The sequence below is a fragment of the Lactuca sativa genome, chromosome 4 (assembly GCF_002870075.4).
Source record: "Lactuca sativa cultivar Salinas chromosome 4, Lsat_Salinas_v11, whole genome shotgun sequence".
Classification (NCBI taxonomy): Eukaryota; Viridiplantae; Streptophyta; class Magnoliopsida; order Asterales; family Asteraceae; genus Lactuca; species Lactuca sativa.
The window spans coordinates 153091960-153114334 of NC_056626.2; the positions used below are offsets into that span (position 1 = coordinate 153091960).

The 22375-nt window shown below is 32.8% G+C and overlaps 2 protein-coding genes across 2 annotated transcripts; both read right to left on the minus strand.

Moving 5' to 3' along the window:
• Nucleotides 1-2090: 2090 nt before the first annotated feature.
• On the minus strand, nt 2091-4185 carry LOC111898913 (uncharacterized). Its single transcript, XM_023894801.3, has 4 exons — nt 3907-4185; nt 3646-3770; nt 2734-3262; nt 2091-2668 (listed from the first exon to the last, which is right to left on the minus strand). Exons 1-4 carry the CDS (start codon nt 4068-4070, stop codon nt 2461-2463), a joined length of 1026 nt encoding a protein of 341 aa, XP_023750569.2. The 5' UTR covers nt 4071-4185; the 3' UTR covers nt 2091-2460.
• Nucleotides 4186-12825: 8640 nt separating this feature from the next.
• LOC111898912 (uncharacterized) lies at nt 12826-14454 on the minus strand. The gene is made up of 5 exons (XM_023894800.3): nt 14146-14454; nt 13950-14049; nt 13409-13508; nt 13223-13314; nt 12826-13128 (listed from the first exon to the last, which is right to left on the minus strand). The coding sequence occupies exons 1-5, from the start codon at nt 14300-14302 to the stop codon at nt 12990-12992; spliced, it is 588 nt and encodes a 195-aa protein (XP_023750568.1). The 5' UTR covers nt 14303-14454; the 3' UTR covers nt 12826-12989.
• Between the last annotated feature and the right edge of the window lie 7921 nt (nt 14455-22375).

Sequence of the window (22375 nt, forward strand, 5' to 3'; positions counted from 1 at the left end):
ATAATAATTTATCCATATAAATAAACTCAAATCATTTTATATTGGACATGTTTTATTGTCACTTTTTAAGTTTCCAACGAATACTTAATTAAATAATAACATCAAACGAATCCTATAGCATATGATATGTAATTTGAGAAACTATTTTATAATATAGGAATTACACATGTGGCAACATAAACATTAGGATTAGGATTATGGGTAATCGTGGATGTTTTATTTATAATAGAAGTGAGTTTAGGATTAGGATTAGGATTATGGTTAGGATTAATAATGAAGTGTCACATACCAATGAATATTTAAATCTTAAAGGGGACAAGCAAATCCATTTGGATGAAGTTTCATGAAGATATCGTCCATCTAAAGCCTAAAGGCCATACCACATGTGATGATGTGAACTTTGGGGCCAAATTTTGCTTCTTCAAATAAAGCATGCATGCCTACTAAATATGAAAATATTTACATCTCATGTGGAACTCATGGTTATTAAATGCCACCATTTATATCAAATCAGACTACATACATAATGAGAATCTTAATTTGGGTTTCCAACTTATCAGTATTTTGGAAGTTTTCCCAAGTGGCATTAGTATTTGGGGTGGTCCCTTTTCGTATTAATTGGCATCTATGTATTATTCATTTTTACTAAACCAAGTGGATTGTGTGCTTATGCCTTATCTAATATCATAAGGATCATAACCAATTAAAACGGGAAACTATAGAAAAGAACCGTATATTTTTCATCTATAATTTTGTTATATCAGATTTATCAATAAGTTTTGATATCAAATTTCACCCATAATTTTTCAAAATAATCAACATAATTTGTGTCAGGTTGAAAAGAATATATATATATATATATATATATATATATATATATATATATATATATATATATATATATATATATATATATATATACACACACACGCTTTCCGTCCCAAAATTATAGTCGATCTTTCTTTTTGGTTTTTCCCAAAATACTAATCCACTTCTTAATTTTAACATTTTTACCAAAATATTCATTCATTATTAGTTAACTAACTAAGCATTTAGTAAAACATTAAATGCAAAGTAAAGATAAAACTGTCAGTTTATTATACTAAAGTTAATGGTAATTAATGTTTCTTAATCTGTGGACAATAATTTTGGACGAAGGAATATTTATAGGTATATAAATTTGTTACCCAAACTCACAATAGTACGTCGTTTTGTATCATATATATACATTGTAATTGTTCAATGTTCTTATAATTTAATTTCTAACTTGATTTACTTCCAAGATTTTTATAAATTACACATTTATCTTCCTCTTATATAATTTTTATTTTCAATTATAATATAGATAGTCTAGTAGATGTTTGGCAAAAAGATGTGATGTAACAGGAAGATAATAGTGAAATTTCGAAAATCTTGAAAATAAATCAGGTCATGGATTGAAGTTTAAGAACATTATAATGAATATATCAAACAAAACGACGTATTATAATAGTTTTGTATATCTAAGTTTATATACCTTTAAGGGTATATTCATTCTCTCTCTCTCTCTCTCTCTCTCTCTCTCTCTCTATATATATATATATATATATATATATATATATATATATATATATATATATATATATATATATATATATATATATATATATTCACTAAAAATATCCTAATTGGAGATGACATAACACCAAGTGATTTTTTTACATATTTATCATAAATAATAATTAACTTTGTGAAAACTGATTTTACGAAATAACATTAATTTGTCAAATATTTTTCTTCAACCATCATTCCCGAAAACATGAATAATTTCATAATTTTTTTTGCTAAGTATATTCATATTACGCAAAACCCCATTTTTTACAAAGTAAGAGATAAATTTTTAGCGGGACCAACATTCATAAAATTATCTTGCAAAATAAAGTAACTCGCCTACAAACTAATTTTTTAAATGTTATTTATTTCAACAAAGTTTATGAAGCTTTATCAAAATTATTTCAAATATGTCTTTTGTTAATTATTTATGTGGTTTTGTAACTCATTTGTTATCAGAAGAAACATGCTAAAATAGTACACGATCATAAAAAGGGGTGACCTCAGTACCTCACATTGGGTGGTGTAGCTACACTCCTAAACACAAATTAAAATATTAATAGTTCTTCTAGAGAGATCGAAATACATACGATCGAAAGTTTAAGAAAAATTATAATTTTTTTTTAAACAAAACACCTATCACTTAACTCATTGTTTAGTTTGTATGTAACTAATAAACATGGAAAAAAAAAAACATTAAAATTTATTTCTTTCCAACTACTTATTGTACTTTGTGAAAACAAAAAAACAAAACAAAAATTTCACGTACAGATTACACAGAATGATGTGAAAGAACAATATCGATGCATAGACAACAGAGCAACTGCATAAGAGGTAGTACTAAACGCTTTACGAGTTGTACCTATGATTTCAAAGAAACTTACACAACGAGTAGCCACTATCCACCCCCACAATTTCTGAACCGGAGATCAATGGCACTGTTACCGGACCTTTTCTCATCTTATAATCTTTCGAAAACTGGTGAACGGTTTCTTGAATTCCGTCGAACGCCACCAGGAACTCCGCCGCATCACTCTGGCACAAAATCTTCTTCACCACCGTTTCCAATGCATTTGTCCTGTTCGAAATATGTTAAAAAAAATTGAAAAGTTTGAATGTTGGATTGATTTGTAATTTGTTTACCTGAAGTTTTGGGCCTTGACGATGAGACGATGGACTTTTTTGAGTTCAGAATTGACTTGATCTAAAGTAGATCCATTGGGCTTTTCGTTAGCGATTGCGAAAGGGATTCGGAGAATGCAATTGGCTTGAATCTCCATCATTTCTTCATCGATGACAGCTTCTTCGATCCGCAAGTCATGGATCAATTGAGAAATGGCCTTTTGTGTGGCACCTGCGTGAGATAAAGATGAGGCGAGGGTTGGTGAAGATCGGATGAGGGAGCTAAAGAGGCCCAAAATGGAAGATGGGCGCCAGTCACCTAGCCATGAGAGAGTGGCGAGTTCCAGAGGTGGGCTTGATTTAGGCATGAGAAGCTCGGCGACATCTTTTGGTCGTGTTGGGTTCTTGGCGCGAGAGTATTGGGCTTGGAATCGTTTCAGTTGTTTGTCGATTCGATCTTCCAGAGATTTGAGTTGCCTTTCGAGTCGTGCTGATCTGTGATACCTGTCTTGCTTCCATAGTCTGTACCTTTTCCAACTGAACGATTCACCTAATCAAAATCACAATCAAATCCATTATCGCGTGAATACAAGATGTTCTTCGTCTAAGATCCATAAATCGATGTGAATTGAGGTTAATTATCCGATAAAACGCAAAAAGGTTTCATAAGATTATCCGTTTTTGGAATCTACGATCATAATTCGTACTAGAACAGAGATTAATTCTCCAAGAAGACGCAAGAATGTTTCGTTGAATCAGTTCAACAATTTGAATCAGTGTAGAACTAAAATGAATACAGAAATGAGATTAATTCTCATTTCTATAGATTGAAATTGCAAATTGATCATCATCTCTTAATTTCAACACGAACAAGCGTTTCAGTTGTAAATAACAAAAAGGAAATGCTAATAATCATTGAATCAATCTCTATACCTAATTTAGGCGAATTTTGTGAGTGGAGTGTGAGGCATCGGATTTGCTCCGTTGGAGGATCTTCAGATTCCTCTTCATCATCTAATACCGCTTTTCCGCGATCTTGGTTCGACATGCATGGTTTCCTGAGAATTTCAAGATCAGAATATCATTTAAATTGAGCCCTAATCACAGTCTGATTGTTATGTGATTGCATCTCAATACATAGAGTGAAGTAATCAAATCAAAGATAGATAAAGATCGAAAGAGGATTGAAGTTACGATTGGGATGAAGCCTTCTTCGTGTCTTTCTGTTTCTTCTCCGTCATTGTGTTTGTGTAATTGCGCGCCAAAATTTGTTTCAACTTTCTAGCTCTGTTTCTGTATATATATATACATACACACGACACATTCGGGCTCCAAACAAACCCCTTCTCCACATACATACACACATGCTATGAATTGCATTTTCACAGTTCTTGAAAGTACATTTCCCTTCTATGAAGATTGAAGAAAGTAGTATTTTTCAAAAAGAATTAGAACAAATAAAGAAATGGATGATAATTAGAATTCAGAAGTGCTGGAGTGGCATGGATGTAAATTAATTAAAGAAGAAGGGTTATGTTGGATGATGTAGAAAATAACCATTCAAATGAATAATGCTGTCATGATGCCTTTTGAGTTGGAATTCACCTCAAATGAGTATAGAATCTTCGAATTTAGTGGAAATTGATGGTAAAATTGATCATACAATGTAATTTGAATAGTTATAAAAGTTTGTAACATTAGATCAGCAAATGCATGTGGCATGACTATGTGAGAAGCCTTGATATGGTGAGGCTAGAAACATGACTATGTGAAGATGAATGACATAAAGGTGGCCCCATGAGATGATTTTGTAACATCATGAAACTATCTTATTTAATTTAAGGTGGTGTTTGAGGTTATTTTTTGAACTTCAAAAGTGTTTTTTGAAAAACAAAGTGTTCCTTGGCTTATGATGGTAATAAAAAAAAAGTTTTTAGAAAAATATTTGGATTAATTTTTGTGGTGGAAAAAAACTATAAATGTAAAATGAATAAAAAGGGAACGGAAAGAAAGGAAAAAAGAAAATGAGAGTGTAAGAGTTAATTAAGAGTAATATAGTCATTTTCCAAAAGCCAAAAGCACTTAAAAACTCAAGATTCTTTTTTTTAAACATGCCAAAAAGCCATTTTGAAAAGAACTTATGCAATAGCTATTTTTTTCTTTTGATTTGTTGACTTTTTAAAAAGACAATAAGTCAAATAAGCTATTTTGAAAAACAATCTTAAACACCCTTTAAATATTTTTAATCTATTTAAATGATTGACTTATGATAATAAACATTCGAGTCTCATGGGAAGAAATCAAATTAAAATTATTGAATGTAAAATTTCAAAATACTTGATAGTAAATTGTTATTTTTGAACTATAAGCTTTAAATTGAAAATACTAGTGGTAAGAACTATTTACATTATTGTTGGATAGTGGGGCTAAGCTAAAAGTTTGAGGAGAGTGAGGATGAATTAGTATTGATCATTACTCTTATTAACTCCTATAACCTCTCTTTATACAAAATATGTTAGAAAAACATGAACTTTCTTTAACTAGAAAATATGATTATTTTTCCGAATTTAAATATGAATAAATTTAGATGTTTTAATAATATTTAACCAGATTTTGTTCTCCTTGAAGAGAGCTTCAAAATGATATATTATACATCTAAATTGGAGTTGTGATAATGAGATGTCATCTCAAAGTAAGATAATTGGAACGAAAAGATGGAATTTGGAAAGTGAAATAATGACGTCCTACATTTAGTGGGTATATATAGTAACGAGTTCCTAACCAACTGATTGAATTGTAGGAGTCCTAGTGGGAGGCTCATACATGCACGCATACATATGGACATGATTGTAGACATGGTTCACCCGTTTTTTCGAGTGGTACACATAAGGCTGATGGGAGTGGAGGTGCTAAGGAGATCGTTAGCACTCGCTAAGAAGAAAGAACACCGCCCCCCCCCCCCCCCCCCCCCAGCTCTCGCTAGGGGCTCGCTACCTTTAAGCTCGTTAATGGCATAACCAGAGGAGAGAGAGAGAGAGAGAGAGAGAGAGAGAGAAAGAGAGAGAAGAGAGAACATTGATTGAATATTACTGGCTATTGGCTTTTCTTTAAAATTTCAACCAATCGGTGTGAGTTATTTCAATTCTTTTTTATTTCATTCGATGGAAGTTTCAAAATTACACTCTTATCTTTTCTTAATAGTTCACTTTTTGATGGAAGTTTCTAAATCACATCCTTATCTTTTCTTAATAGTTCACTGTTTGAAATATATAGATAAAATGTATGTTTTTGTTGTAAAAAATTAAAACATTAGGAACTTGTTAAAATGTCAAATAAATGTTTGTGTAATATTATGTCATATTATTTAAATCAAACAGATGTTTGTGTAATATTAAAAAAAATGTTTGTTTATTAAAATAAAGTAATTAAATTAAATTAGAAAAAGAAAATAAAAAAATGGAGTGCTAGGAGTGTTACCATTCCCTACCAAATGTTAAGATATGATGCTAAATGGAGAAAAGTGGGGTGGCACTCTAAAAACTGACGTGACAAAGTGCTAAGAATGTTACCACTACTCTTAACCTAAATGTATTTAGCACTTTGTATGTATGCAACAAAGCATAAGTATCATTTTGTTTTTTAGGAATGATATAGGGGTTGAAACCACCCATTGAGCTATCAAACAACAACAGTTATCGTGTAGCACCTAGGTTTTTAAAAAGTTTATGGTTAGAGGTGCAAACGAGCCAAGCTACTCATGAGATATTCGTGATCAAATCGTTAAAAGCTCGACTCGAAATCGATTTTAAACGAGCCCGAGCCGAGCTCGAGCTTAATATTAAGCTCTTTTATTAAACGAGCTCGAGCTCGAGCTTAATATTAAGCTCTTTTATTAAACGAGCTCGAGCTCGAGCCTATGTCACTAAGCTCGATTAGGCTCGCGAGCCTAAACGAGCATTTATATAAAATAATTTATTATTATTTTTATATATTAAAATAAAAACATATTTGGGGATTAGGTATTTAAGGTATTAGTAAACGAGCTTCTTAACAAGCTCAAACCAAGCTTAAGCTTATTTAGGCTCGTCAGACAAAAAACGAGTCGAGCCTGAGCCAAAGTCGAGCTTGTATAATTATTTAGGAGCTCAAATCAAGCTCGGTACAAGAAGCTCGAATCGAGTCGAGCTCGAGCTCGAGCCTCGCATAACTTAAACGAGTCCGAGCCGAGCCTGACCAAGCTTGGGCTCGGCCCGGCTCGTTTGCACCCCTATTTATGGTCTTAACTTGAGATTGTTAAAAATGGAATATATATATATATATATATATATATATATATATATATATATATATATATATATATATATATATATATATATATATATATATATATATATATATATATATATATAGACACGCACACACAAACAACACACACAAGATCATATGATGAATCTTTTTCGGTGAGGACTCGTAAGGACACCTAATGACATTTATACGCTTGTCGTCCTTATATAAAGTAAGGTCCATGTTCGTTTGATGATCGAATGTAGCATAAATACTACACATCATCACTTGTTGATTATTACCAATTGTTGAACAAAAGTAGTCTAATGCAAGATTTTTCTTGATATTAGATGTGATTACCTCATTGACACAAGGTTGGAGTTCTTTATACATGTCTTGTGGGTTCCTAAAATGTTAAGAATTTAGAGCCATGGTTTTAATGAGCTCCTAATTTTCTTGTGGCGTTTTGCTAAAGGTATCATGACACTAGATTGTGTCAATCAATATCATTTCCAATGGAAGGAAGAATTCATAAAATTATTAGATAAGGAGTTTTTCTGGAGTTTGATCTTGTGAACAAATAGCACGAAGACTATCCAATCGTTCCCAATAGTCATGAAGAGTTTTCGTTATCCTTGATGAATATCACAAATGTCATTGGATGCTTGTGTTACGGGATAAATTTTATCTATAAACGCTCTCGCCATATTTACCAACCCTAATGGTAGGTAAAACAGTCAATCTTTTGTTCGATCGGGCACGTTTATGGAGAATGCCATTAACTTGATTTGGTATTATATGACCCGTGTGACTTAATTTTTGAGCAAATGATATGAAACATCTTTAATTCATTATGAAAATATTCGTTCCCCAACCCATGATAGGTGGGAAGTTGATGGATCCACGCGGATTTCAATTTCAATCTCCCTTCAAAAGAGGGATAGGGGATGCATATAGGTTGTGTGAAATTGGTCTTCATAGGTAACGGAAAAATCACTAAATTGTTTTATATCCTCAATGTGGTGCAAATCATATTGAGTTGGAGGATTGAGGTTAGAAAATAATCTTGATAATCAAATTATTAGGCATCAAGGCTTGGTTACTATTTTTTAAATTATAACTATTTAGGTTTCCAAAATAAAAAGGCTAGTTGTCTTTGTCCCTAACATACATGTGAATTAACCAAAACAACAAGCATCTCCATTTTTGTATGTTTCGGCAACAAGTGTTTGGAGTTTTTAGTTTTTGAAATCAATCTCGCATTAAAGAAAACAAAAAGTTTAATTTGGAAGTACGAGTTGAAAACATCTATTTCAAAACAAAAATTTTATAATCCAAAAAGCAATTCAAGTAGCTTTGGAAAGATTTTATGAGATTTTAACTTTGAACTTTTTTATTTTATATAATTTTTGCATATTTCAAAAGATTACAATTGCTTTTCGCAAAACACTTTCTTACAAATAAATATTACAACTTCTTGCTAACAATTATTTCTCCCAAACATACACTTAGCATATACAAAATTAAACAAAATTAAATATGTTTCTTAAACATGCCTTGTTTGCGTGTACACCAATCGTTTTGTTTGCATATTTTTTTTAGTAAACATCATCGTAGTTTCTTATTAACATTGTTGTTACTTGGTTGCTTCATGTTTACTTGGATATTCGATACTTTTTTGTGTTTAATGTTAAAAGCTTTTACTCCTATTTGTGCTTATAGCTCGACTTGAACGGAATAGACGTGAAAAAATACAAGCTATTTAAATGATGATAATCTTCTTTACAATTTATGATGACAAATTTATATTTGTGCTCGACAATGTTGTTTGATGTTATATATGTGTAATTTTTTGATTTTGCATTTTTTAAGTTGTGAACATTATGATATGAACTTTTTTTTTTTGATAGACATTCATTTTTTTTTTTCTGACATAAACTTTTAAGGTGTGTTATTACAACACCATATTTATACGACTTATTTAGTGTACTAGTTGTAATTCAATTTATTGAATACCCATTTATTACACTAGAAAATATTTTTTTTTCTGGATGATGTAATAAATATTGTAACTTATATACATTATGTGTTACAAGTGTATTTTTGTTATTGGTAACTAATTTCTTTTTATTCACTCATGTTTTCATACCAATTAAACTCATATTACCAAATGGTAATAAAAAGGTTTTTAAAAATGTTTGGATTAACTTTTGTGGTGAAAAAAAAAACACACCCTATAAATATAAAATGAATAAAAAGGGGATGGAAAGAAAGAAAAGAAGAAAGTGAGAATGTATAGTCATTTCCCAAAAGATAAAAGCAATTCAAAACTCAATATTTTTTTTTAACATGCCAAAAGTCATTTTGAAAAGAACTTATGCAATAGCTTTTTCTTATTTGTTGACTTTTTGAAAAGACAACAATAAGCTATTTTGAAAAGCAATCTCAAACACCTTCTAAATATTTTTAATCTTTTTAAATGATTGAATTACGATAATAAACCTTCGTGTTTCATGTTTATAGGAAGAAATTAAATAAAAATTCTTGAATGTAAAATTTCGAAATACTTGATAGTAAGTTGTTATTTTTGAACTATAAGGTTTAAACTTAAAAAATACTACCGGTAAGAACTATTTACATTATTGTTGGATAGTGGGGCTTAGCGAAAAGTTTGAGGAGTCGAGAGTGATGATGAATTAGTTTTTATCATTACTGTCGTCAACTCCTATAACCTCTCTTTGTACACAATATGTTGGAAAAACATGAACTTTCTTTAACTAGAAAATATGATTATTTTTCCGAATTTAAATATGAATAAATTTACACGTTTTAATAATATATAATTAGATTTTGTTCTCCTTGAAGAGAGCTTCAGAACGATATATTATACATATAAATTGGAGTTGTGATAATGAGATGTCGTCTCAAAGTAAAGATAATAGGAACAGACATTTAATGGGTATATATAGTAACATTTAATGGGTATATATAGTAACAAGTTCCTGACCAACTGATTGAATGGTGGGAGTCCTAGTGGGAGGCTCATAGATGCACTTTGTATGTATGCAACGAAGCATAAGTATCCTTTTGTTTTTTAAGAATGATATAGGGGTTGAAACTACCCATTGAGCTATCAAACAACTTGAGTTATCGTTTAACACCCAAGTTTTTTAAAAGCTTATGGTCTTAACTTGAGATTGTTTGATGATCGAATGTAGCATAAATACTACACAACATCACTTGTTGATTATTTCCTATTACCAATTATTGAACAAAAGTAGTTAATGCAAGATTTTTCTTGATATTAGATGTAATTACCTCATTGACACAAGGTTGGAGTTCTTTATGCATGTCTTTTCAGTTCCTAAAAGGTTGAGAATTTAAAGCCAATTAGAGCCATGGTTTTAATGAGCTCCTAATTTTCTTGTGGTGTTTTGCTAAAGGGATCATGATACCAGATGTGTTAATCGATATCATTTTAATGGAAGGAAGAATTCATAGAATTATTAGATAAGGAGTTTTTGGGAGTTTGATGTTGTGAACAAATAGCACGAAGACTATCGAATCGTTCCCAATAGTCATGAAGAGTTTTTATTATCCTTGATGAATACCGCAAATGTCATTGGATGCTTGTGTTACGGGATAAAACTTATCTGATAACGCTCTCGCCATATTTACCAACCCTAATGGTAGGTAAAACAGTCAATCATGTGTTCGATGGGGCACAGTTATGGGGAATGTCATTAACTTGATTTAATATTATGTGACCCCGTGTGATTTAATTTTTGAGCAAATGATATGAAATATCTTAAAGTGCTTATGAAAATATTCGTTTCCCAACCTATGATAGGTGGGAAGTTGATGGTTCAACTCGGATTTCAATTTCAATCTCCCTTCAAAATAGGGATAGTGGATGCATATAGATTGTTATGTGAAATTGGTCTTCCTGGTAACGAAAAAATCACTAAATTATTGTATATCCTCATTGTGGTGCAAATTATATTCACTCAGAGGATTGAGGTTAGAAAATAATCTTGATAATCAAATTATTGGGCATCAAGGCTTGGTTACTATTTTCTAAATTATAACTATTTAGGTTTCCAAAATAAAATGGCTAGTTGTCTTTGTCCCTAACATACATGTGAATTAACCAAAACAACAAGCATCTCCATTTTTGTATGTTTTGGCAACAAGTGTTTGGAGTTTTTAGCTTTTGAAATCAATCTCGCATTAAAAAAACAAAAAGTTTCATTTGGAAGCATGAGTTGAAAAAGTCTATTTCAAAACAAAGAATTTATAATCCAAAAAACAGTTCAAGTAGCTTTTGAAAAATTTTATGAGATTTTAACTTTTATGTTTTTTTTAATTTTTGCATATTTCAAAAGATTACAACTACATTTTTCAAAACACTTTCTTACAAATAAATATTACAGCTTCTTGCTAACAATTATTTCTCCCAAACATACACTTAGCATAAACAAAATTAAATAAGTTTCTTAAGCATGCCTGTTTGCGTGTACACCAATCGTTTTGTTTCCATATTTTTTTTAGTAATCATCATCATAGTTTCTTATTAACATTGTTGTTACTTGGTTGCTTCATGTTTACTTGGATATTCGATACTTTTTTGTGTTTAATGTTAAAAGCTTTTACTCCTATTTGTGCTTATAGCTCGACTTGAACGGAATAGACGTGAAAAAATACAAGCAATTTAAATGATGATAATCTTCTTTACAATCGATGATGACAAATTTAGATTTGTGCTCGACAATGTTGTTTGATGTTATGTATGTGTAATTTTTTGATTTTACATTTTTTAAGTTGCGAACATTATGATATGAACAACTTTTTTTTTTTGATAGACATTCATATATTTTTCTGAGATAAACTTTTAAAGTGTTTTATTACAACACCATATTTATATGACTTATTTAGTGTACTAGTTGTAATTCAATTTATTGAATACCCATTTATTACACTAGAAAATACCATATATTTTTGTCTGGATGATGTAATAAATATTGTAACATTATGTGTTACAAGTGTATTTTTATTATTGGTAATTAATTTCTTTTCATTCACTCATCTTTTCATATCAATTAAACTCAGATTACCAAAGGGTTTCTAGCCATTGTCCATTGTGATATTAAATGGTGCCCTCCTTCTTTACTTGAGACAAAGGTGAAATTAGAAGTAACTAGATTTGTTGTTTCAAAAAAAATTAAAAAAAAAAATAATAAAAAAAATTACTCATTTCATTCAATGAAAGTAACAGTAACCTAAGGTTACAAATGAATGTTATTTACCTCGTCCATTTCATTGCTCTATCAACTCTATTCCCTTGTTATTACATTCCATTCCATCCAACCAAAGTCCATTCCATTACATTGTAATTCCATTCCATCCAAATTCCAATCAAACCAATGAGATTCACTAATGTCCAATGATGTTACAATGCAAGAGAGATTACAAGTATTCCCGTAGAGAAAGTCTAACATTAGATGACGAATACAAATTATATACATTTAAAAATTTGTTTAAACAAATTAATGACATTTAAAACTTTTTAGTCATGCAAACAATCATTTTTTGAATTTCAAAAGTAGTCAACTTCTGAAAAAATGTGACTTTAAACTTGTCTATATGTTAAAACTTATTTTTAAAAACATGTAAAAACAAAAATCTCCCAAGTAAAATTGATGGATTTAACTTTTAAAAACTAGTCATAAAATTCGTCTCTCATGTTAAACTTATTAATAATAAAAAGTGGTTTTTTTTGTCATTTTTGGTACTCAAAGAGAAAAAGATGAAACACGTTTCCAAAATCAATTTATATATTAGGTAATCAAATCTTTATTTGGTTATAAACTCGCAATACTAACTCTTAAATCGTTGATTTTAAAAGTATATTCCAAAAAAAAGGCTGATCCACCATCTTAATTCCTAAATTTACAACATTCTAAAAAAAAATCAACTGCCTATTTGAATCATTATCATACAATACTATTACGAAATTTCCTGTATGAAAACCAACCTTTCAAGAAGTTTGCCACTTTAGAGCCATGAATGAACATCGACTCCCCTTCTTCATCTTCTTCAATAGAATCACAGTTTCTGGCATCATCACTTGATCTGAAAATTAAAAAAAAAAAAAACAACATTTTAGTTGCAAAACAGGCAACAAATATTTTTAAAATATAATGGGAATGAAGTGATTGATTCATACATTGAAGGTTGTTTCAACTCATCACTTTGGTTCTTGATCATTTGTTGTCTTGTTGGTCGATAGTTGATTGTAACATGTCGTACAAATTTAATCTGAATGTATCAATGACAAAAAATTTAGAGCACGTTTATTTATAAGAGCATGGGTATATTAAATTGAAGGATATGATATGGGATAATAGATAACCTGATCACCATCTTTGATTCCAAGTCTTCTTATATAAGCTTTATCATTCAACAGCTTTTGGCCTTTATAGCACAGACAAAAATGCCCCCATACATGTGACCTGATATCATTGAAGTTTCTTGAGATGTTAATAAATAGTTTACTTTTCAGATAAACCAAAAGGAACAGTCTGGTTCTATTTAACAATTGTAGAATTCAACAAATAATTGAATTCCAAATCAGTCTTCACATGTGTTGATCCTGCCATTTTCAAGTCTAACTGTTTCCTTTGCTGTCTCATTCAAGAAATCAGTTTAGTTTGAAGTATCACTTTTAGAAATTGATCTTTATAGTTGAAAAAAAAAAGTTACAGTTTGACCTAGATTCGTGGTCAAGGGAATGAAATTCAACGTAAAAGCTTATACGAGTTCATTGCAATCAAGGAAAAAACTGTTTTATAAGTTAAAAGTTATAGCGTGTTAATGCCAATTGCACCAAAATATGAATCTGTAACAAGTAACAACATCGATCGATCTTCAATACGAAAATATACGCATCTTACCAGGAAACAATGCATCTCTTCTCCTTAGGCAAGAAGCGAAAAAACTCCTCTAATACGAGTTTAAGATCTGCTACGGTAGCATTCATAGAAACCTCGACGCCTAAATAGTCAAAGAAAAGAAATCAGAACTTAAACAACTGAAATTGAGCGTGAAAACAGATTATATTACGAGATAACAGAAGAATCGAAAGTTTACCAAAGGAAGAACCATCTAATTTCAGAACAGATAACTTGAGAAGCTGTTTAGGAAGCTTGTGATATGAAAACGATAAGCGTCGAACAATGAGTGCGTTGTGCATCAAAACCCTTGGATTTCGATTATCGTGATCGAAGTTCGACATTATCTCCATCATATGTATGCCTGTGTGTGTTTTAATGATCTTGGCAATAAAGAAACCCTAGCTACTTTGGGGGTCAAACACAAGTGAGTGATGAAAAATGGCAGAATAACGAGAGAGAATCGGAGATGGAGATGGAGGTTTTTTGGGAGGGGGAACGAATTGGCGACCGTTGTAATGAGAGGAGGTTGTTTGTTGGGAAGCAGAAAAGTTTATGTACTTGCGGTTTCACTCGCTTCAATGGACGCGCGTGCGTCTGGAAGAGTTTACACTTAAGTTATACAAATGGTCCCTCAGTTTATAAAATGTTATAAGTTTAGTCTTTTTTATTTATACGAATGATACATACTGTTTTACTTTATTGGGTCTTTGGTCCTAAGTCTTTAACTTACATAAATAGTAATTTTCTTTAGCATTTTCTAATATTTTTTAGTGTTCTTTTTTTCTACAAAAGACACTATATTTTGATTTGTAAGGGTGGATGAAGAGGATAAATATATAATTTTAGGCATGTTTAATGCTTTGATCAATTAGTGTTTTTTTTTCTTCGTTTACGTTAAGTATACCAATATTCAATTACATAGGACTTTAAAGATTGGGACCTTAACAATGCTCATACCTAGATTACTTAGTGAAATCTTTACGATTTCTCATTGTTGATTTTCTTGAATTCACAACTCCTTTCTTTAAGATTTCGATTCAAAACATGTTGTTAACTGGTCATATTGAAAGTCACTGGAATTTTTTCCTCTATATATGGCAAAAAAATTATAAATTTTGGGGTTTTGTCCCTTATTTTTGCTAAAGGAAATGGTTGGTATTGCTACATGGAAATGGAGTTCTTCATTTCCTTAGTGTTTTCATCAAAAAGTGTGTCAATTTTATCATATTCTCATACCCATTTGGATATGTTTATCCCTACACCAATTTCATAATCTCTAGAATTGACTCCGATCTTAAGGAAAGGGTTTGAGTTTTTTTTACAACCAAACGATGATCAGAAAATGGGATGGGGTTGTGAGTTGGACGATAAGGAAACGGTGCAAAAGAAGATCGGTGTGTTACCGATGGAGTGGGGATGATCAAGTGGTGTTGAGGGGTTAGGGGTGGTAACACGAAGGAAGAAATGGGTGTTGGTAGTCACAGGCTATTTTAGGGGTGGTTTTTAAACTATAAGGTATTATTATAAATTAGAAAAAAGAAAATAATATTAAAGATTAATGAAAAATCAAAGTAAGGATAATATGGTAACTTTAGATCAAACATAAAATAAGATGAACTACAAGGACCAATCATTCCAAAAAAATTCAAAGAGACCATGTGTGTCAAAAACATGAAAAGGGACTAAACATGTAATTTAGATTTAGCTCAATAGGATTTATTTATCATGCATAAACTAGCTTATTTTTTTAATGCGATTTAATGCTTAATGAGTCACGGTAATATCTTATAAACTAGTACTTTATAAACTAGTTTAAAAAAAATGTTGTATTGATAAGTTAACTCTTAATCTAAAAAATCATTTTTAATAGTACATCCAACACAATCTAATTTGTTAAGTATTATGCTGTAACGTCCCAAATTTCAATCCAAATTTTTTGATTAAAATTTTAAGTATTTATTTAATTCACAACTGCAAGATCTTAAAACATTTATCAGAGTATCATTAAAAATTATCAAGTAGACAAGTCCCTCATTGATGTGATGTAATCGAACCATGCCTCTCCTTTAATATAAGAAAACCTGAAACATGTAAACCACAAATCGTAAGCACAAAGCGTAGTAAGTTCACCAAAATACCACACACAACACAACACAAATAAACAACTATGGGTTATCAGCAACCCTGAATCCTATCAGCAGTCCCAGTACGCTAACAGCACACTCAGTGGGTTATCAGCAATACTGGAGACTATCAGCAGTCTCAGTCATATATAAACATCATAACACAATAATAACAGCTAGACCCAGGTGGTCATCACAAATATAACTATTCTACCACACATGCTCATAAAAACATGCGAGAGTCACAAAGACATCTAACATCTTACATACATAATTTAGTGAGTCGGCATTGGCACCTTCGACTCACGAGCACTGGGAGAATACTCACCTGAATCGAAGAACCCTGAAACACTATGACACGATCCCTTTTCTGCACTGCTCGCACCCGTGAATCCACTAATACCAGAACCAGATAAAATCTTAATTAATAACCCAAAACCCTCAAGTTTGACCCAAGGTCAAACTTGGTCAAAAAGTCAATGGTCAACAGAAGTCAAAGTCAACATATCAACTTCAGGCTGAGTACGTTTAGCGTACTCAGCTCGTACCCATGGCATACTCAGCTCATACACATGGCGTACTCATCATCCATAATCGGGACCCCATACAAGTACGTGTAAGCGTACTCGAAGGTACGCCCGACATACTCGACCAAAAGGCACTTTTCCATTAAGTGCTTAATCTCTTAAGTCATTTCATCCAACACTTAGATCTAGTCCCACAACATTATTCTAAGTTATAAAGTTTCCACCTTTATGACTTTCCATGTCTAGAAAAGGTTCAAAAGCCAAAACCTTAACTTTTTAATCCATTAAGACATCATGACACTTTCATGGAAGGTATAGAAGGATCAAGATCACATTTTTATGGATTGTAACACCCCGACAACTTTCCAGTCATTAATGGATAAGGTATTCCAACCTTTCTAGCGACGCTTTGTATTAGTGTTTTTCGATGACATTTTAATTTATAGTAAGACCGAGACGGAACATGGATAGCATCTACGACAAGTATTTGATTTATTGCGTGCTAATAGCTTGTATGAAAATAAAAAAAATGTTCTTTCGTACAACGACCGGTGGATTATTTAGGCCATATCATATCCAAGGAAGGAGTATCTGCTGACCCGGCTAAGATTACAGCCATGATGGATTGGGTGATCCCCAAAACATTGCGGGAATTGCGCAGTTTTTCAGGGCTCACAGGTTATTACCGAAAGTTTGTAGAGGGATATAGGAAAATAGTATGGCCACTAACCAAACAGTCGAAGAAAGACAATTTTTGTTGGACCCCCGAAGCCACAGAAGCTTTTCGGAAATTGCAATTTGCAATGACTCGGGTACCGGTTTTGCATTACCGGATTTTACTAAAGTTTTTGAAGTAGAGACGGACACGTCGGGGTATGGTGTAGGGAATGTTTTGATGCAGGAAAATCGACCTCTAGCCTTCTTTAGCCATGTTTTGGGAAGCCGTGCAAGACTCAAGTCGGTTTATGAGCGGGAATTAATGACGGTAGTAATGGCCATCCAAAAGTGGCATCCTTACCTACTAGGACGCAAGTTCGTGGTTCGTACGGATCAAAGGAGTTTGAAGTATCTCCTTGAACAACGTACGGTGACCGATGACCATCAAAAGTGGCTATCGAAATTATTGAGGTACAATTTTGACATTTTGTACAAACCAGGTAAATGCAACAATGTTGTTGATGCATTATCTCGTAAAAATATTGTTCCAACACTTAATACGTTAACAACTACTAATCGTTTTGATTGGAGTGACTTATGGAAGGCGTTAGATAACAAGCCAGACATACAGGCCGCTAAGCAGCGGTTTTTTGATGGGGAAGATTTACCACTAGGTTACTCAGTTAAACATGACCGATTGCTTTTTAATGATCGACTGGTGTTGTTGTGAGGGTCTCCGTGGATTCCTAAATTGTTTACTGAGTTCCATGGAGATGTTATAGGAGGTCATTTCGGTTTTGCATAATACAAATCAGAGGATAGCAAGAGAAGTTTATTGGGTAGGTATGAGGGGCGATGTCGCAAGATTATTGGCAGAATGTGATGTGTGTCAACGGCACAAGTATTCAACTATGGCACCAGCAGGGTTGTTGCAACCGTTGGAATTACCGTCGTCGGTGTGGTCAGAGATAACCATGGACTTTATTGATGGGTTACCAAGGTCAGAAGGTTACACGGTCATTTTGGTCATAGTTTATCAACTCAGTAAATATGCACAATTTGTCCCATTGAATCATCCGTACACGGCTATAACTGTGGCTACGACTTTCCTATGAGAGGTGGTCCGTTTACATGGAGTACTCGAGTTGATAATGTCAGATCGTGATAAAGTTTTTATGAGTCAATTCGGGAAGGAGTTGTTCCGTTTGCAAGGTACTACGTTAAAGCGTATCACATCTTATCACCCCCAAACGGACGGGCAGACTGAAGTCGTTAATCGTTGTCTTGAGACCTATTTGCATTGCTTTGTTAGTGACTCGCCAACTAAGTGGGTTAAATGGTTGTCTTGGGCGGAGTACTGGTATAATACCTCCGTTCACACTACCCCATTTCGTATCTTATATGGTCGAGATCCTCCACAGTTGCTTTATTATGGAAGCTCGAGAACTCCAATTAGTGATGTGGATGCATATTTGGAGGGTCGGGATAAGATATTACAGGAATTGTGAGGCCACCTGTTTCTAGCGCAATAGTTAATGAAGACTACTGTTAATCGTAGTTGGCATGAGGTTGAATTTAATGTAGGTGACCGGGTATATTTGAAGTTAAAACTGTATCGACAACGTTCGGTAGCTCGTCATCGCAATGAAAAGCTTGCTCTACGTTATTTTGGGCGGTTTGTTGTTTTAGAAAGGATCGGTAAGGTAGCTTATCGCTTGAAGTTACCGGATAATGCTCGTATACATCCAGTTTTTCATGTGTCTCAATTGAAGAATGCATTGGGTAATAGGGCCGTGGCTCCTATGTTACCTGCCACGTTAACAGACGAAATGGAAGTATTGTTATATCCGGAGCTTGTGGAGGGAGTTCGTGAGGTGTTAATCCGTTGGAAGGACTTACTTGATTACGAAGCTACATTGGAACCGTGGGAGGCTTTGGACCATCAGTTTCCAGAATTCCACCTTGCGGACAAGGTGCATGTTTGGGAGGGAAGTAATGATACGCCCTAAAGGTTTGGTAGCGTCTAACAAAGGCGGCAATCAGATTGATATGGTGGAGATTGCCAACTTAGTTTATTTAGATTAATTATTCAAATAATTTAGGATACGTTTTTATTAAATTAGGATTTATCATTAAAGTATTGAGCAAGGTAGGTATTTGAGTTATTTTTGGATTCCTAGCAAGATACTATAAATATGGTACTCTATTGTTTGTTTTTCTTTTATGCGATTAATAAAGTCCCATACAATTTTTGAGTACCCCTTGTTACTCGAATCACAGGTCAATTTCGGGTCTTTCCTTCGGGTTTGGATCTAGAGTCTATCAATTACCCGATCCAAGTTCCAAATGTTACTCCGCAAATGTTTTCAAACTTTGTTGTTTTTCCCGATCAACATTCACCAAATCAACCTCAAACCCAAACCCAACCCCAAACTCAAACTCAAACCCAATAATAATTCCAACTTGTCGATGAGTTGGATGACTCGGAAGAAGAATAGATGGTTCCTGAAACTCAACCCACACCACCCCCCACAACAACGCAAAGGAAAACAACAAGCGCGCGAGGGTGTCACACAATCGGGAAGACAAAAGCTGATACCATGGCTTCCATAAGAAGAGCTAGTTTTGGTAAAAGCTTGGGTTGACATTTCTGAGGATTCAAAGATGAGAAATGCACAACCGAGAAATCATTTTTGGTTTCGCATTTTAGAACGGTTTCGGGAGGAGCTAGGAAAAGATGACGACTACCGTACGAAACACCAAATGAATTCGAAGTTTCGAAAAATTGCAAAGGGGGTTTCAAAAATAAATGGGTTGTACAACAACCTAAAAACCCAACGAAAAGCGGCCAAGGCGATGAAGAAATACTTCAAGAAGCTTTGCAATTTCACCTTGAGGAAGTCGGAGAACCATTCAAGTAACACGATTGTTGGAAATTATTGGTTAAAAGTCCTAAGGTGGAAAAAAATACGAGCAATATTTTATTTTTGGAGTACAACAATCAAAGCGAACGAAAATGGGCTCTAGTGGTTACACAACTTCCTCCGATGCTCGGGTCGGACTAGATTTAAATCAGGAGGACGAACTCGAGCTAGAAGAAATTGTCCGACCGATGGGTAGGGACAAAGCAAAAAGGAAGGGAAAGGGACTTCTTCAGGTGCATCGGATTTCACCATGAACCTTGACGAAATGCGTAAAATAACAGCGTCATTTGATCGATATAATCTTAATTTCGCTGAACGTTTGCCGTTCGACAAAGAAAAAGAAGAAGCAAGGAAGAAGGAGCGTGGTAAGAGACAAGAAATGGAGGATATGATGTTCTTGATGGAAAACACTGACCATCTCTCAGGACCGGCTCTCGAACTCGTGATGAAGATGAGGGAAAAAATTATGAAAAAAATATTTTACATAGGTTGTTGTTGGTTTGTTTGATTTTTTGTTTGTGTTTTTTTTAATATTCTACTTTTTTAAATCTTAGGTTTATTGTAACTTTATTTTAATTAATGAAATGATTTTTCTTTTTAATCAAATTTTTTGTTTATTATTAATTTAAAAATTATAAATCATAAAAATGAATTAATTTTATTTTAAAAAAATAAAAAAACAAATAGTGAGGGAAACTTCCCACCCATTCATTAGGTTTAGGCGGGAGAAAGGAAAGTGAGAGAAAAGTTGTTGTGGCACACAAAAAGTAAAGGGAGTTTCCACCCACACCCTCCGGTCTAAAGGAAGTAGAGCTCTAGTAGTATTCTAAGTCATAATTAGTCTCAAAAGTAAAAAGAAGAAAAGAAAGAAGAAATCAAATGTACATTCGGATTCAACAAAATCCATAGTCTCTTATTTTTAGAAATTTTTAAAAAGTTAATACTATTATCAGGGCAATTTGATCACATGTTTCAAATCTAATGTCTACAAAGAAGGGCAAAATGGTCTTATTTTTAGAAATGTAATGAAAGGGCAGTTAAAGTTAATCACATTTGGGCGTAAAAAGCAGGGCAATTTGATAACTTGTTTCAACGCTAGCAAAATGTTCCTTTTTCACCGTCCCACCCCCTCCTAGCAAAACTATTGGATCCACATAAAAACAACCTCAAATTCATAATCACATCTTAAGAGTAGCTCAACCTTACATGAAGAATTTGAAGGTGTTAAACTGAAGAATCGTTGTTATTTTGTTGAAGGAAGAGGCTTTGATTGAAAGCCTCTGTGACGGGTGTTATAAAAGGCCCTAACTTCAAAAAGGAAGAAAAAGATAGAAACATGTGTCATAGATAAACCGAGTGAGAATTGGAGACGTCGGATTCCAAGCAAGACCCATACCAAATAGGTGTATTCCTGACAATTTCTCTATCGAATCGAAACAAAAGAGAGGGAGTCCAAAGGGGGGGGGGAGAGAGAGAGAGAGAGAGAGAGAGAGAGAGAGAGAGAGAGGGGAGAATGAGAGAAGCTAGAAGCAATGGTGAGATGATAGAGATAGTGTGGAAGGGTGATGGAGGTGGTATGTAACTGTCATATGGAGAAATAGAACCATAGAGCAGATGACAATGTATAAACTTTAAAATGATTTTTCTTGCAACAGATTAATAAATATAAATAATGTACATATAGTTAAATAAAAGATACACACACACACACACACACACATATATATATATATATATATATATATATATATATATATATATATATATATATATATATATATATAATTATCTATTTCAGTTGGTATATGTAATTATCTATTTTAGTTGGGGTTCTAATGATTTTTGATAAAAAATAATTATTACGGAAAAATATTTACAATCCGATTTGGTTCGGTATTTACCCGAAAACCAGATAATGTTGGCATCAAAAATAAAAAACAACCAGTAATTTTTACCGAATATTGAATCACAAGACATGATCAGTACCGGTACTGGTCCGGTTGGTCACACCTATTAAATAGTACCGTACATATGAATGGTTTCATGCTACCTAATAAACACATGTGATAAAAATTATGACATCACATGAACTAGCACATATAAAGACTTAAAGGTTGGTCATACCTATTAAATAGTATATATGTATGGTTTTGTGCCACCTAATAAAGACATGTGATCAGAATTGTGACATCACA